Raw genomic sequence first — 14,082 nt, forward strand, 5'->3', positions numbered from 1 at the left:
TGATGATGAGGAGTATAATATATATATATATATATATATATAAATATATATATTTATATATATATATATATGTGTGTGTGTGTATAACATATATATGTATGTATATATGTATTTATATATATATATATGGAAAATGTATTACATAAATACGAATAAATGACCAATGCAACACAATATCCTATTTTAGAGACCAAGGAAGTGCTTTATTATCATCTTCATCAACAATATAATAATATATATATATATATATATATATATATTTGTGGCCCTAGCTATTGGGGACCTATTGTACAACCCCTGTCTTAGTTACGCAGGTACAAAATTTTCAATAAATTTTTCACAGACTGTTTTATCTTCGTCCTCTTTTATCCTTTACAGTATCTTTCACACATCTTTCTTTTATACGTCACTTTTTCTGTTATTTCTTTTCTATACTTTATTTTCCTTTCTTACATCACCTTCATTTCCAAACTACTACTTTTACTTTTTGTATTTTTGTTTTAATTTTGTTTTTATTCGTTTACTTTTGTTTATTAAACTTTTCTATATTCAAATTATTTACATTTTTTTAAGTCACTCACTTTCACTTTATTAAGTCTGGTCTGGTCTAACACTACAAGCATTTGTTACCCTTTATTACGTTACCTGGGATCTTTTTACAATAATCTAGGAAGACGAGGCATTCTTTCTTCTTCTTCTAGTAGCCTAACGATGTTTCTCTACTCTACTCTCTTCTGCAACCGAAACTGGCAGCCTATACTTTCCGCACTATAATTCATATCTTAGGCTTCTACATACTGCCTTTAAAGGCGACAGCCTAAGCTGTTATTGCCCTCTAAGATTCTTCAAGAAAGACCTGAAACCTGAATTTGTTATAATCGAGACTTAATATTCTCGAAAGGTCTTTATTTTTATTTTGCAAACGCTAAAATAGGATAAATAATCGAGCTCTCTTATGGATCTACATATCGCCTACATCTCGCCCACATTACTATAGTTAAAACAACATATCCAGTCTATTCTAGTTTATATGGTAACAAGAAACAATTGACCTTCTTATAATGGTCTGTGAGACGATAAAAACAGGTTAGACAAACCAATTGGGAATATAACGAGATCATTTGTGGTGCCACTAATGAGAATTCTGCTATAAATAACTTCGTGTAGACGGATCTTTACAATTTTTTATATAATGATTCTTATACCATAACATATTAAATGAAACAATGAATCAGATATTTATTCTTGCTTATGACTATATTAAGTGCTCAAGAAGAACCAGATAAGAACCGTGATAGTTATTCTTCCCTTCAAAGGCGTGTATATATATCCTATATAATCTTTAATATAATAAAATGCTTTATTGATAAGATATGTTCAATAGCAGCAGTATATTGGTCATGTAATACATGAGGAGAAAATAAACCTTCTGCAGTCTTCAACACTGTCATCGTTTTGACCATGGAATATTCACCACTGGATGAATACCATAGATTTTGCAATAGAATTGGGTATAAGCTACTTGCATCCGGCATTTTTAACGAACTTAACAATTAACTAACTTTTAACTTAACTGTCTATTTTAACTATACTAATAAAAAACATAATTTAGTGTGGCCTAACTTTTCGTATAAGTAATAAAGCGAGTGATAATTTTTAGATAAAAACTAAATCGAAGAAAAAAATATTTCATCACATACTATAAAAAAAATTTAACAAAATGGGAAACTTGATGCAATGTTTGGCAATCTATAGTCAATATAATAACAAAAATATCTTATCAATAATTTACACAGGATGATTGAAATTGTTGTAATTGTACAGCTCATATGCTTATAAATACACTGATATCTCTGTAATATGTTACAGTAATTGATTTTTCTGTTTAACACGTTCACTGCGGCTTGAGGTCGATTCAAACTCATGGTAGACTTTGCACTGGTGCGGCGCGTAAAACTAGTGTTTTCTCTCTAGTGCAGCGGCTGTTTACACTCAACCGTATGAGGTATGACAAAGACAAATATAGCTTTCTTCATGTCTGTGAAGCATTGACTCAATATTGTAAAAAAATATTGATGAACATGAGGCAGAAAAGGCCTCAACCGCACTACTAGGAAGTTCAGCTTGAGGCTGATTCGACCTCAGCCACACCAGCTGAAAGTTCTTCAAAATTGGGCCAGCAGTGAACGTGTTAATGCGATATATAAATAACTTCTGGCAGTACACAATCTCTAGGGACAGATAGTAAAAAAAATAATTTTAGTATGTAGTGTGCATATTTTTAAATGTCTATCTATTGGGGCCGAAAGTTCCTGGAGTGTTGACCACGAAACTGGTAGACCTAGCGCACTAGGTAGTCCGACAGCATAATAAAGATCGGAGGAAGCTTTTGGATTCGGGCAAGAGCGGTCATCGTCATCGATCTTTCAGGAGGCCTATATCTTGCAGTTTAGTTGCTTTATTTATAATTTCTGAATCCGATGATTTTCCGAAACAGTTTACCATACGTTTATTGACAGAAAATTAGCTTAGAAAAGGACCATTATTTAGCCACTTTCTTTTTAACCCCACCGCCAAATTAATTAGAGTAATTTGGCGGTGGCGGTTGTGTGATTCGCATTGTTTGCCGCATACGCATTTATCAGCGGGCTGGCGAGCGGTGCACTTTATTGCACGACTGCCACTGCATGTGCGGAAGTGGCTAAATATTGGTCCTGTTCTTACTTAGAATGTACTTCCGCGAGGTAAGGCTGATTCCATTACATAGAAAAATAACTATATCTCACCCTTATAAAAAGTTCTACGCCTATTTCCAATAAACCTGTATATCGTCATTCAATTAATTACACATTAAACCTCTTTTAGAGCCTACTTTTAAGTAATTTTTGTCCTTCCGTAGATACATAAAAATATGTACTTATTAACAAAAATGGACAGTAGTAATAAAATATTTGTGTGTGTGTGTGTGTGTGTTGTTTTTTATATCTAGTTAAATTATATCTCTCAATAGCCAGGTAATCAATGACACTTTATATAAAAATCAACCCTAAAAATACCGAGTCATGTTCGAATTACAAAAACCTTAAATCACTGAAAGTATAACATCTACTCTCCTTGTCGAGTAAAGGCAGATAGAGAGGAACGGAAAATTTCATGCTTTACAATCGAAGCTAGGTTGACCTGCGTGACGTCAGAACGGTCACCGTCCGACCGGTTTCCTTCGCATGTTACGGGTCATTGACCTAATGCTGTACTGTTTCAGCGAGGATTTATATTACCAACACAATGCGGTGGATTTATCCGATTTTTGAACATTACTATCCGCTCCACTACGAACCACAGATATCTAAACCTCGTGATAATTTAATTAAAAACAATCTATGTAGCAATTAAAAATCAAAGTAATCTTCACCATTACCACGTCAGCTGACACACGCATACATAGTCTCTTAACAGCTATTTGCATTTTGAAATGGAACACGGTGATTTTTAATTAAATTAGCATATGATGATTTATAGGCAATTTGCAATAATAATCATCATGGTAGCCGATGTAGACCCGCTGCAAGGCCAAAGGTCGCCACGTCCAGTGACTTCTGATCCTGACCATGTCGGTCCACCCAGTGAAAGGCCTATCCATGCTTCGACTACCAGATCGTGGTCGCCATTCCAGAATCTTCCAGCCCCAAAAACCATCGATTAAATGAGCAATCTGCCCCTGCCCCGCCAATCTCCCCTGTAACTTCAGACAAACAACACGTTACATCGGTGACTTCGGTTCTTCTTATATTTGTTTCACTCTCGTAAAGAAAGGATACCAGGGAAGAATTCCTCTCTTATTGCAAAAGAATCACACAATATGCAATAGAAAGAAATAAAAGTTAGGCATAGACAACAAATAAAAACTAACAAGACAAGTTAAAAAAAAAATATTATAAAACTGTGATAAAGAATAGATAAAAATGTGATACAATAAAAATAGAAATTAAGAAAATGTAAAATGAAAAGAAGATGAAAGAAAGGTAAACAGAGCAAAAGGGAAAGAAAGCAGAATTGTGGCATAAAAGAATAGAATGAAAGATTATGTGAAGTATGAAAGTAGAGAATGAAAATAAAAAATAATTATGTGAATAAATATAATTGCCCATAAAGTCCCTGTCCCACCAAAGATAGGGGTACGAGAGGCCCCCAATAGCGGGGACCATAAAAAAAAATCTCGTAACAAAGTTCCGAACACAGCCTTCCGTTACTGTCTTAACGACCTTCTACATAATACACATCATAAAAACCTGAACAAACGCTGGTCGAAGACCTTCGTCTTCAAAAATTGTGCTTTTAAATCTACGCTTTTATTTAAGTGCAAAAATATGAGACACGAGGAATCCCCGAGAACAAAGCAAGTAGTCATTCGCCAGCACATAATGTTTTTTCTTGCATTCTCATATTCACAGAAACGTTCAAAAACTGACCATAAGCCGTAAACGTACAAATTCAAAACTGGTAATATAATCGTATCGTGAGCTTTGGTGCCAACAGCGAAGTTCAGGCTAAGTGCTATCTGCGCCCTTTGTCCTCAAATCCTGAAAATACTAACAACCGAAGCGACCCCTTAAGGGAGCCCTAGATTTTAGTCATTCCATGGTGCACATGCCTAAGCGATGTTAGAGTACCCAATCCAATTACGGAATACGTAAATACCACTCGGGCAGCAGTGTAAGGCAGGTCAAAATATCGTCACAAAAAATATCTATATAAGTTTTATTGCAAATAAAAATAACATATTTTATACGAAATAACGAGAATAAAAGGTGTAAGATATAAAAGCACTTACATTTCGAAATACAAAAATCTGCTTCACCTTCACCAATCACCTTGAAACGAAATGGCACATCTCATTAGGCCAGCAATAAAAAAATACAGTTACAAGATACAAGGGTCCTTGCGTATCTTTAATGTTCAATACGTTGCAAAAGTGAAAGGCGAATTATTGTCTTTCAAAGTACGGTCTTATCTAAATAGCACGCAGATAAAGATTTGAAAAAAAAATTAATCTACATACAAATATTCGTTGCTAATTAGTGACTTGTGATCCATAGAAGAAAGTTCATGTATAAACTTTCTGTGGTTCGTTATATCGCTAGTACTAACTCTAAAAACGTCATAGATTCTTAGTTTTTCTTAACTAAATATTTTTCTAAATGACACATGTCCGACAGAAAAAGACCGAAGTGACATTTCTGGCAACACTATAAAAATTCATTACAAAAAAAAGCATTATTTTCAAAATAGTATACAGCTTGTACTACGTGAACACCGTTTTGATGTCGTTGATCAATTTATTAGAATCAAATGTATATTAATAAAAATTGAATATATCTTTCAGCCATTTATTTAAAAATAAATTTAAATAATCTCACAATCTCACATAATCTTACAATTAAAAAAGAAAACATTTATGAATAATGCAGTGAATATGTCCAGGAAATATAGTTTATTTATTTTCGATTAATAGCTCGAACAAAATATTTACGTAAAAATGGAATAATAACCGCCAAAGTCACAGCCTTGCCGCTCTCCGAATGTCTTATTGTCTTCAAGGTTATGCCATTATTGTGACTGTATGGGCCATTTACGTGCAACATGTACAAATTAAAAAAAAAATACATTGGTAAAGCGCAAGGCCATATTGTACTTTTTGGCTCGCAAATTGACGAAAATTTATTCATCTGTCAAATGTGGCAACCGCGATAATTTGAAATAATTTTTAATTAACATGTCTTCGGTGATTTAAATATTTAATTATATTTTGTATATTAGTGCCATTTTAAAGTTTTTACATTTTCATATAATTTATACAAATTAAAAAATAACATTTATAATTAAAACGTGTTACGGAACAAGCTGTCGCATTTTCGATATAAGCTCGATATATTTAACACATAATTTCTGCAGTTACAAATACAAAATTCCTCGTAAGGGAGTGTACAAGGAGGTCGTTACTCAAGACATTTTATTCCAATATTTAAATTACTAATACTAAGTAGGACTGTACTTTACGGATGTAAACATCTGTACATCTCTCTGTTATTAAGTTCTATCTAGTTTATTATGAAATCACAAAACCCTCCCATATAAAAGGACGTCAACAAAATTAAGCGAATTTTATATTGCCACACAAGTCCAAGGTCGGATCCTTTACTATAGGCGATTTATAAAAAGTCTTCTCGTATATACAGGATGTTTGGTTATAGATCTAAAAGCTTAAAAAACGCGAAAGTAAAACTGATTTATCAAGGTAAAACTTTAAAGTTTTTATACCTATTTTCTACCAGCCTATACAGAATGATTACTCTGAAATATGTACCAATTATTATTTTTTCTATTGGAATGCGACAAGTCTATAACTTGCAGTATAAAGTCTGTTGGAATAGGCAGTAAATAATTATTTATTTTAATCTATATCTGTATAACCAACCCTGTAAATATTTAAAATTAAAAATTTGTAGTTAAATACTCTACGCATTTGTGCCTTTTGCACTAACTTTACATTTAAATCAACTCGTTTTGAATCGAAATATTATAAGTTTAATAGGATTTATTATAACTCATGAGTATAATATTGTAAATTTAAAAGAAATTCCCGTATTAAATGTCGTTTGAATAGGTATTATTGAATAGACAATGAGCGCTGTTCTATTGTCCGCGGATTCGTAAGAACGGCCCCGTTCATTCAATCCGCCGGAGAGACTTAACTCATTGCCCTCCAACTGAATAGCTAGGGTGACCATGTTAACAAATAAACTAATTTTTAATTTTAATTATTAAATCGAATTAATATTATATTTACTCACTTTATTTTCAACTATGGATATATCAAAGAAACTACAGGCCATTCGAAAATAATGCGCAGCAGTATTTGTAATCCGATTGAACTGTACGAATTCGGTCGGACGCCCACATTTTTTTTTTGAAAAATTTTCAAATCTTTCAAAGATCTTTAAATAGGCATATATTATAAAGTTCTACAAAATAACTTAGAAAAAAATAAATGTCTGTTATTAAATAAATCTTATTAAAGCATTAAAGAGTTTTTAGTTGAACGAAACGTGTGGAACCTTGTTTGTTGACTAATTTACATGGTTGATATTACAATGTATATAATAAACATTGTTAAATATCATTTAAAAAAGCAACTATTGAGTTTCTAGTCGGCTCTTCTCAACAGATCTGCGTTCCTAGCCGGTGCTAGCTTACTGCTTATAATATTAAAGTAATCGACGGTCCGTACTGTTTGTAAATACTTGAATAAAGATATTTTGAATTTTAGAGCAGACGATATATTGTCATAGTCTCAAATTATTATGATAACATTGACATCGTCTTAAGCTATAGCAACAGCAATAACACATGCTTCAGGTGTAACATGAATAACCTAGAACCTTTATACATAAAACAAGAATTTAATACAATACATAAGAGTATTGTTATATAATACACAGTTGCATATACATATAAGTTATATACATCTATGTATATATATTTATATACATATGTATATATATATATATATTTATTTATATATATATATTTATATATGAGAGGTTAAGATTACGGTATGTCTGTGTGTGTAAAGATGATCATTTAATTAATAGTTAAATGAGATTTGCTTCGAATGTTACTGTGTATACATACATATATATATATATATATATATACCACTATGATTTCTTCACTGTTATCTAAGCCGTAGTTGAAAAATTACCAACAGATACATCATTTTAGGAAAGTCTGTAAATCTCATGTACCCCCTAGTGACCTAGTTCGTACATGTCTGATCGTAGAAGCATGGTTGGATAATAGCTGTTTCTCCCCGTTTGTTCTGATGGCGGAAACGCAGCCGGCGCACCGTGAGAGTCCTCCGTAATAGTTTTAATCGGTCCCCCACCAGATCAGAGTCTAGGAGATTTTAAAATTCTCAAACCAGAATACACCAACGAGCGTATTGGCTCGAATATTGCATTGACTGTTTGTGCTACTAATAACTCGCACTCTTTTATTTATTTATTTTGAAAAGGACTACAGATGCAGGTACATTAAAATGGTACAATTAAACTGTTATAATAATTAAACAGTCTGATCCACCTGTTTATTTAAGGTATATATTACTTTTTTTTTAAATATACAACAGCAAATAAAGGGCGCAAAGCAGATTCACACACAGATACAAAAAAGAATATAGAGATACACATACATAAATATAATATCATTTCGTCATTATCGCTTCAAACCATAGATGCCCTCTGCAAAGCACAGACCTCCCTTAAAGATATATATGAGAAGATATACTATATATAATCCCAAGCTTGGCAAGCGGACTGGCAAACGCAATGTGGTATTATGGTATGCAGAGGATGTTGCTGTCCATCCTCTGAGAACTTGTTTGTTAGCAGTGGTAATCCTATATAATTAATATACAAAGTGTGAACTAAGATTGTATCCCGGAATTAAACTCGCGACCTACGATCGCAAGTCGCTGTTTTCCACAGCTGGGCTACCAGTGTTCGATATACATTTACATATCCATACGTAAATATGTATATACATATTTTTAAAAAATAATCTAATTAGTCAACTTCATCTATCAAATTTGTCAATGTTTAAACCTGTGCTGATACGTCAAATTTTGGTATGGGATATCTATTCAATGCGTGTGGAACAGATATAATATTGGACTAAAAGTATCACTGTGTTTAATACGCCATTTACTAATTTACTTGTATTTTCCATTGGATGCGTTCAATAGGAATATATGTAAATATATATGGGTTAATCACACTTGAAAGTGTTATTGGCGACATACTCTATATGTTGTACAGTAAAATTAAATGCTCCATTCGGGATTTCTATCAACAGTGAATCACATTTGAATGCCCCATTGGAGATATGATCATAAAAACTTTATTTTAAATTTACATGTAAAATATGTTAAAAAAACTTATGACAGAAAAATGATTTTTTTATTGAAAGGAAATTCCACATGGAATCCTCTCGTAGGAACAACGAAAGAGTTATACTGGACTCTTCTAACGTCTTCTTTTGACATCTATTGTCAAAAATGTAAAAATACTTTCACATATCGCAGTTTCAATGACTCGTCTTGTGCTTTAGGCTAGAGTATTTTTTTTTTGTGGCGTTCATTATTGGGGACCTTTCATACACCCTATGTTATTTTTAGGAATAGGACGTTTTTTCTTTAATAATTTTTTCACATTTCTTTTTTGTGTTCTTGTCATTCTCTTCTATCGGTCTTCATATAATCATTCATTCATACATCACAAAATCGTACATTTTCATTTATTCCGTCCGTTCCGTCTTTGCATCGCCTCTCATGTCAATTATCACAGTACAGGGTTTTCATCACAGTTTATCACGATGTTTCTTATTCCAACGATTTAATTTTTATTTCTATCACACATATTACATTTATCACAGTACGTTGTTTTCTTTTGCTTTTTATTTTATTGTTTTATTTGGATACTTACAATTACATATATTATTTTTAAACGGTTTTATTTAGTACGACCCGTACGGAATTTATTTGGGTTAAAAATCAGAAATTGAAATTTAAACACCTTCCCGTTGTCAGATTGATCTGAAATTTGGAACACACATTTAATTTAGATGACAATACAATATAATAAAATCAATAACATTATAAATCTAAGATGGCCGCCGATACAAAATGACGGATTACATATTTTTCCTTTACCCCTCAATATGGGTATCAAATGAAAGGGCTACACTAGTAAAACACGATGATTATGTCAAAATTTAAAATTCAAGATGGACGCCGTTCCAATATGGCGGACTAGGTACATATTTTTCCACAACCACCACAATATGTTTTTTGAATGTATTTATTGTTCTGTAGGTAAAACTATTTACCTGACCCTATATGATTTCTAACTTTTATTCCACCAAATCACATTTTCAATAAGGGTAGATAGAGTTGGAGCCACCGGGGGTAGTGTAAGTAAGGTATACCTGTCAACACCCCTCCTATTTTAAGTACGTCCCGAAACATGATACCGGGACTAGAGCTGTTCAACTCATCATGCCAAAATCATTATTGATAATTACGTAAAATTAAAAAAGTTACAGTTAAGATATATAGCTACAACTTGATATAATTCTGGTAATTCTTCCACCAGCTGTCCGTGGCGGAGGTGGAGCTCCGTGCGGCGGCCGAGGAACGCGACAAACTCCTCAACGACGCCAACTACAGCAGCCTCCAGAACGACGAGGCAGTTTCCCGCGCTCGCCAGGAGAGGGATGAAGCCATCGAAAGGAAGAAGGCATCTGAGGTCAGTCCACCTTTCATATACCATTGTATTTTCAAAACAACTACTTGAACAATACTATCATCGCCATAATTCAAGCCATAAGATGTTTACTAGTAGACATCGGCCTTCCCTAATAATATTGGTTGGAAGCGGTCTGCACCTGACATCTTCCGACTAACTTAACAAGGTTCCCTGTCCACATTGTGAGTAATATACGTCATAGGTTTAGGTACTTACCAAGTAAGATTCAAATGTCAAACTTGATAAACGTACTAAATTTTACCTTATTTACCTTTTTTATTATAAGTAGATATGTTATATACGTATGTATGTATGTTTAAGTATGTATGTCTATGTATATTTATGTTCATTTGTTTGTGAATATGTATTTTTTTTTTTGTACACGTGAACTACCCTTTATAAGTACTATTATCTTTTCCTTACTATGGTTGTCTGTAAGAGATTGCCTTGAGTGATAAGACCGCCCATTGTACTTTTCTGTATATTATTGTATCTGTATATTATGTATCTTATCGTGTACAATAATGAATGTTAAATAAATAAATAAATAAATTATTACCATATATAATGTGACAAAATTAAGATGTACGGTAGTTTAGCTGAGAATTCATGTCGGCAACTGTTTTTATATTTGGTCGACTAACCAGACGTCATGACAGATTATGAATTGTTGACCGTTGCTTGTAAATTTTTGTTCTCGTGAATTTTATTTAGTTTTATTGTAGCTTTTTATTATTTTTTTTTTAAATATTTAATACTTTTTATATTTTTGGTTAGTGATGGACTATCCATTATTTGCCTGCGTAGGAGTATGAGCTGGGCCAAAATTTTTTAATTTTTCAATTTTTGTGTAATTTTCTGCTTTTTTCACAACAACCTTCTACAAAATATTTGGAATCTTTTAAAAAAAGATGAATACGCTAAAGTCCATCTTCAATTATGGGATGACCAAAGTAAATATAGATTCAATTAAAATATATAGATTTATCACGTACTTTTGTATAAAACTTTGCTTTTTTTTAATTTAATGAGACTGGCTGCTTGTTGATTTCAGGTGGCACTGGCCAAAACACGCGTGGAGCTGATGCAAGCGAACAGCCAACTGTATGAGGCCGTGCGCCAGAAGGTGGACCTAGGCCAACAGCTTGAGCAGTGGCAGGTATGTAGCACACAGACAGCTAAAAATTTATCACCGATTATGTATTAAATAATTGATTATCATCATCATCAAGTCAGCTGAATGACGATCAATGTAAAGTATAGGCCTTCCTCATAGATCGCCACGAAGACCGGTCTTGTTTTGACCACATCCAATGATTTCTCGCGATCTTATCATACGTCTACGCGGTGATGTCTAAAAAAACAAATATCTCCATAGCTGACACAAGTAAAGTGAATAAATACTACGATCTAGTCAATAAAATAACTAGAGATAAATTTACAGTGAACTTGTAATGGAGAGGTACAGAGTGTCTGATGGCAGATTTATGTTTTTAAATACAATAATTTTTAAAAAAAATTAACGGTATGCGAAGACGGTGCTGCCGTTGGAATCATTGTTCATGTGGATTTTTTAAGCATGATATTGCAGTGGTTGGGTGAACGAAGTATTTTAGACTTTTTAAGTGTATGCGAAAGATCAGTGTTGAATCGAGAGTAAATTCATTCAAATCACCTCAATTGAACCAAGTTTACTGAAGCGTGGTGGCGATGGAAGATATTTGGATAGCACACTCTTAAAAAAATAAAATCCGCATTTCTGTGTCATAACTTAATATGTTTTTGTAAGCTATGCGTTAAATATTACATTTTTTATTTAAGATTAAAAACATAAATCTGCCATCAGACACCCAGTATAACAGCGAATTCTCTACAACCTGCTTAAGGTGTTACTAATCAGCTGGGCTATGTTGATAGCTTTTGTTTGTAATTACCAAATGTACGTATAATGAAAGATATTGTTAAAAATTTACAGATGGACATGCAAGAGCTGATCGATGAACAGATGAAGCATAAGCTGACGACCCAGGAGAAGCGAAGGAAACTCCCAGAGCCGCCGGCACCTACGCGGACCTCCAGGATCCTTGGATTTTTTCAGCGGTGATCTGCTGTACCCAACTCTTGGTGCGCCTAACCTATGAAGCCATAGACCATGCAACCGTTATAATACTTTACCTACAGTTAATAAGATATCACGATTCAAACCTTTACCCAGCGGTAACATCCCTCGCTACAATTTATTTGTATAAGAAAGACGCGTCGGCCATCTTGACGACGTCCGCCATCTTGTTACAACTGGACGCGTTCGAATTTGGCGCGTGTTTTGCTTACTATATAATTCTATTCGGCAAACCGTTCGACGTATATACGTTAGCAGTGATAGTTAGTGTCTTAACTAGAAGTTTAATTGTATCACTAAATGTAATTTTTAAAATTTTACCTAAAGTAATGTAGTTACGTAACTGTGAGCACGATTTTAAACAATAAAGACGCGGTCTAAATCACTCTGACATTTTGTGTGAGCAGAAATTTTATAAAAAAAAAATATTTTATATTTACAAAAGAGTACATTGTCGGAATTTTTATCAAGGCGAATGGTACAACAGATGTAATAACATCATTTACACCGAGAGAATATTTTTGTATTCAAACGATAGTTAAATAAAGCCGTAAATTTAGTATTAAATAAAGGATATGACATAAAAAGTTCACTTTTGAAAATAATACAAAAAATACATATTATTTGACGAACATATATTTTTGTTATTAAATAAAGAAAAACGTTATTTATATGTTGAGATCTTCGGAAATGCTCTTTCAAATGGCAATGGAAAAAATTTTAAACAACACGTTTACAAGTTTAAGAGTAACCGCTGCTATCCTTGTCTCCTTAAAAAGGCGACACATTTGGACTTCGTGATGGCCACTCAATGTCTTTGTGATATAATTTTTCTTGGCAACATTTTTTGTACCATCTCCATGCTGGCATATTAGATATGTGACAATTAGTCTGATTCCTGTAGAACCAAGTCATGGAGTGGTGGGATTCTTTCTGGAGTCGGTAGATCTTGGAGGTTATGACAATACGAAGTCCAAAGTAGTAGTATGTATATTGATCAAATAGCCCATGTTCGTACCGATTTTTAAAACAATGAAATCAATGTTCGACCAATAAAAACCGTCAGCCAATCAGAACGAGAAGTATATAGAGCGCTCTCTTTCGCACTACGTAAATATAGAGCGCTCTGGCGTGGGATTCCCCTGTTCGATGCCCGTTGACGATGTCGTATTACAACTTCTACAGGGTTATACTATACATTGAACCCTTGAAGCTTTGATTGAAAGAAAATATTAAAAAACAAAAGTGAACTTCTTTATGTCGATCCCTATATTATAATTACTAACATACAAACGCACTTGCATCGTTTTACTGTTGTCACACTAACTGTCATATGTCTATCGCATCCGTAACACCATCGCCATTCCAACAAAACTAACAATATACTGCATTCACTGGACAGAGTTAATATAACGCTTTCTCAATTACACTTTTGTAATTGAAAGAGACAGATATAGAGTTGTAAAGAGATATAAGGATGCGTTTACATGGCTACCTTTTTAAATGGAGTGCATGTAACAATTTGCTCATTAATTTCTTATCTTTATATCATCATGGTCTATAAATAGAGATGTTCATTATTCTAAATAAACGAAGTAA

At 33.2% G+C, this 14,082-nt stretch overlaps 1 protein-coding gene across 1 annotated transcript in view; it reads left to right on the forward strand.

Moving 5' to 3' along the window:
- Positions 1-13,058, forward strand: part of LOC137924037 (bicaudal D-related protein homolog) — a 135,156-nt gene extending 122,098 nt beyond the window's left edge. The window contains exons 7-9 of the mRNA XM_068767339.1: positions 10,212-10,364; positions 11,419-11,523; positions 12,340-13,058. Of these exons, the coding sequence (XP_068623440.1) occupies positions 10,212-10,364; positions 11,419-11,523; positions 12,340-12,468 (387 nt within the window). The 3' untranslated portion in view covers positions 12,469-13,058. The remainder of the gene's footprint in view (positions 1-10,211; positions 10,365-11,418; positions 11,524-12,339) is intronic.
- The last annotated feature ends 1,024 nt before the right edge of the window (positions 13,059-14,082 follow it).

This window comes from Battus philenor, unplaced genomic scaffold (genome assembly GCF_028537555.1).
Source record: "Battus philenor isolate CCGP_79_NKW_IND1 unplaced genomic scaffold, ilBatPhil1.0.hap1 SCAF_23, whole genome shotgun sequence".
NCBI lineage: Eukaryota > Metazoa > Arthropoda > Insecta > Lepidoptera > Papilionidae > Battus > Battus philenor.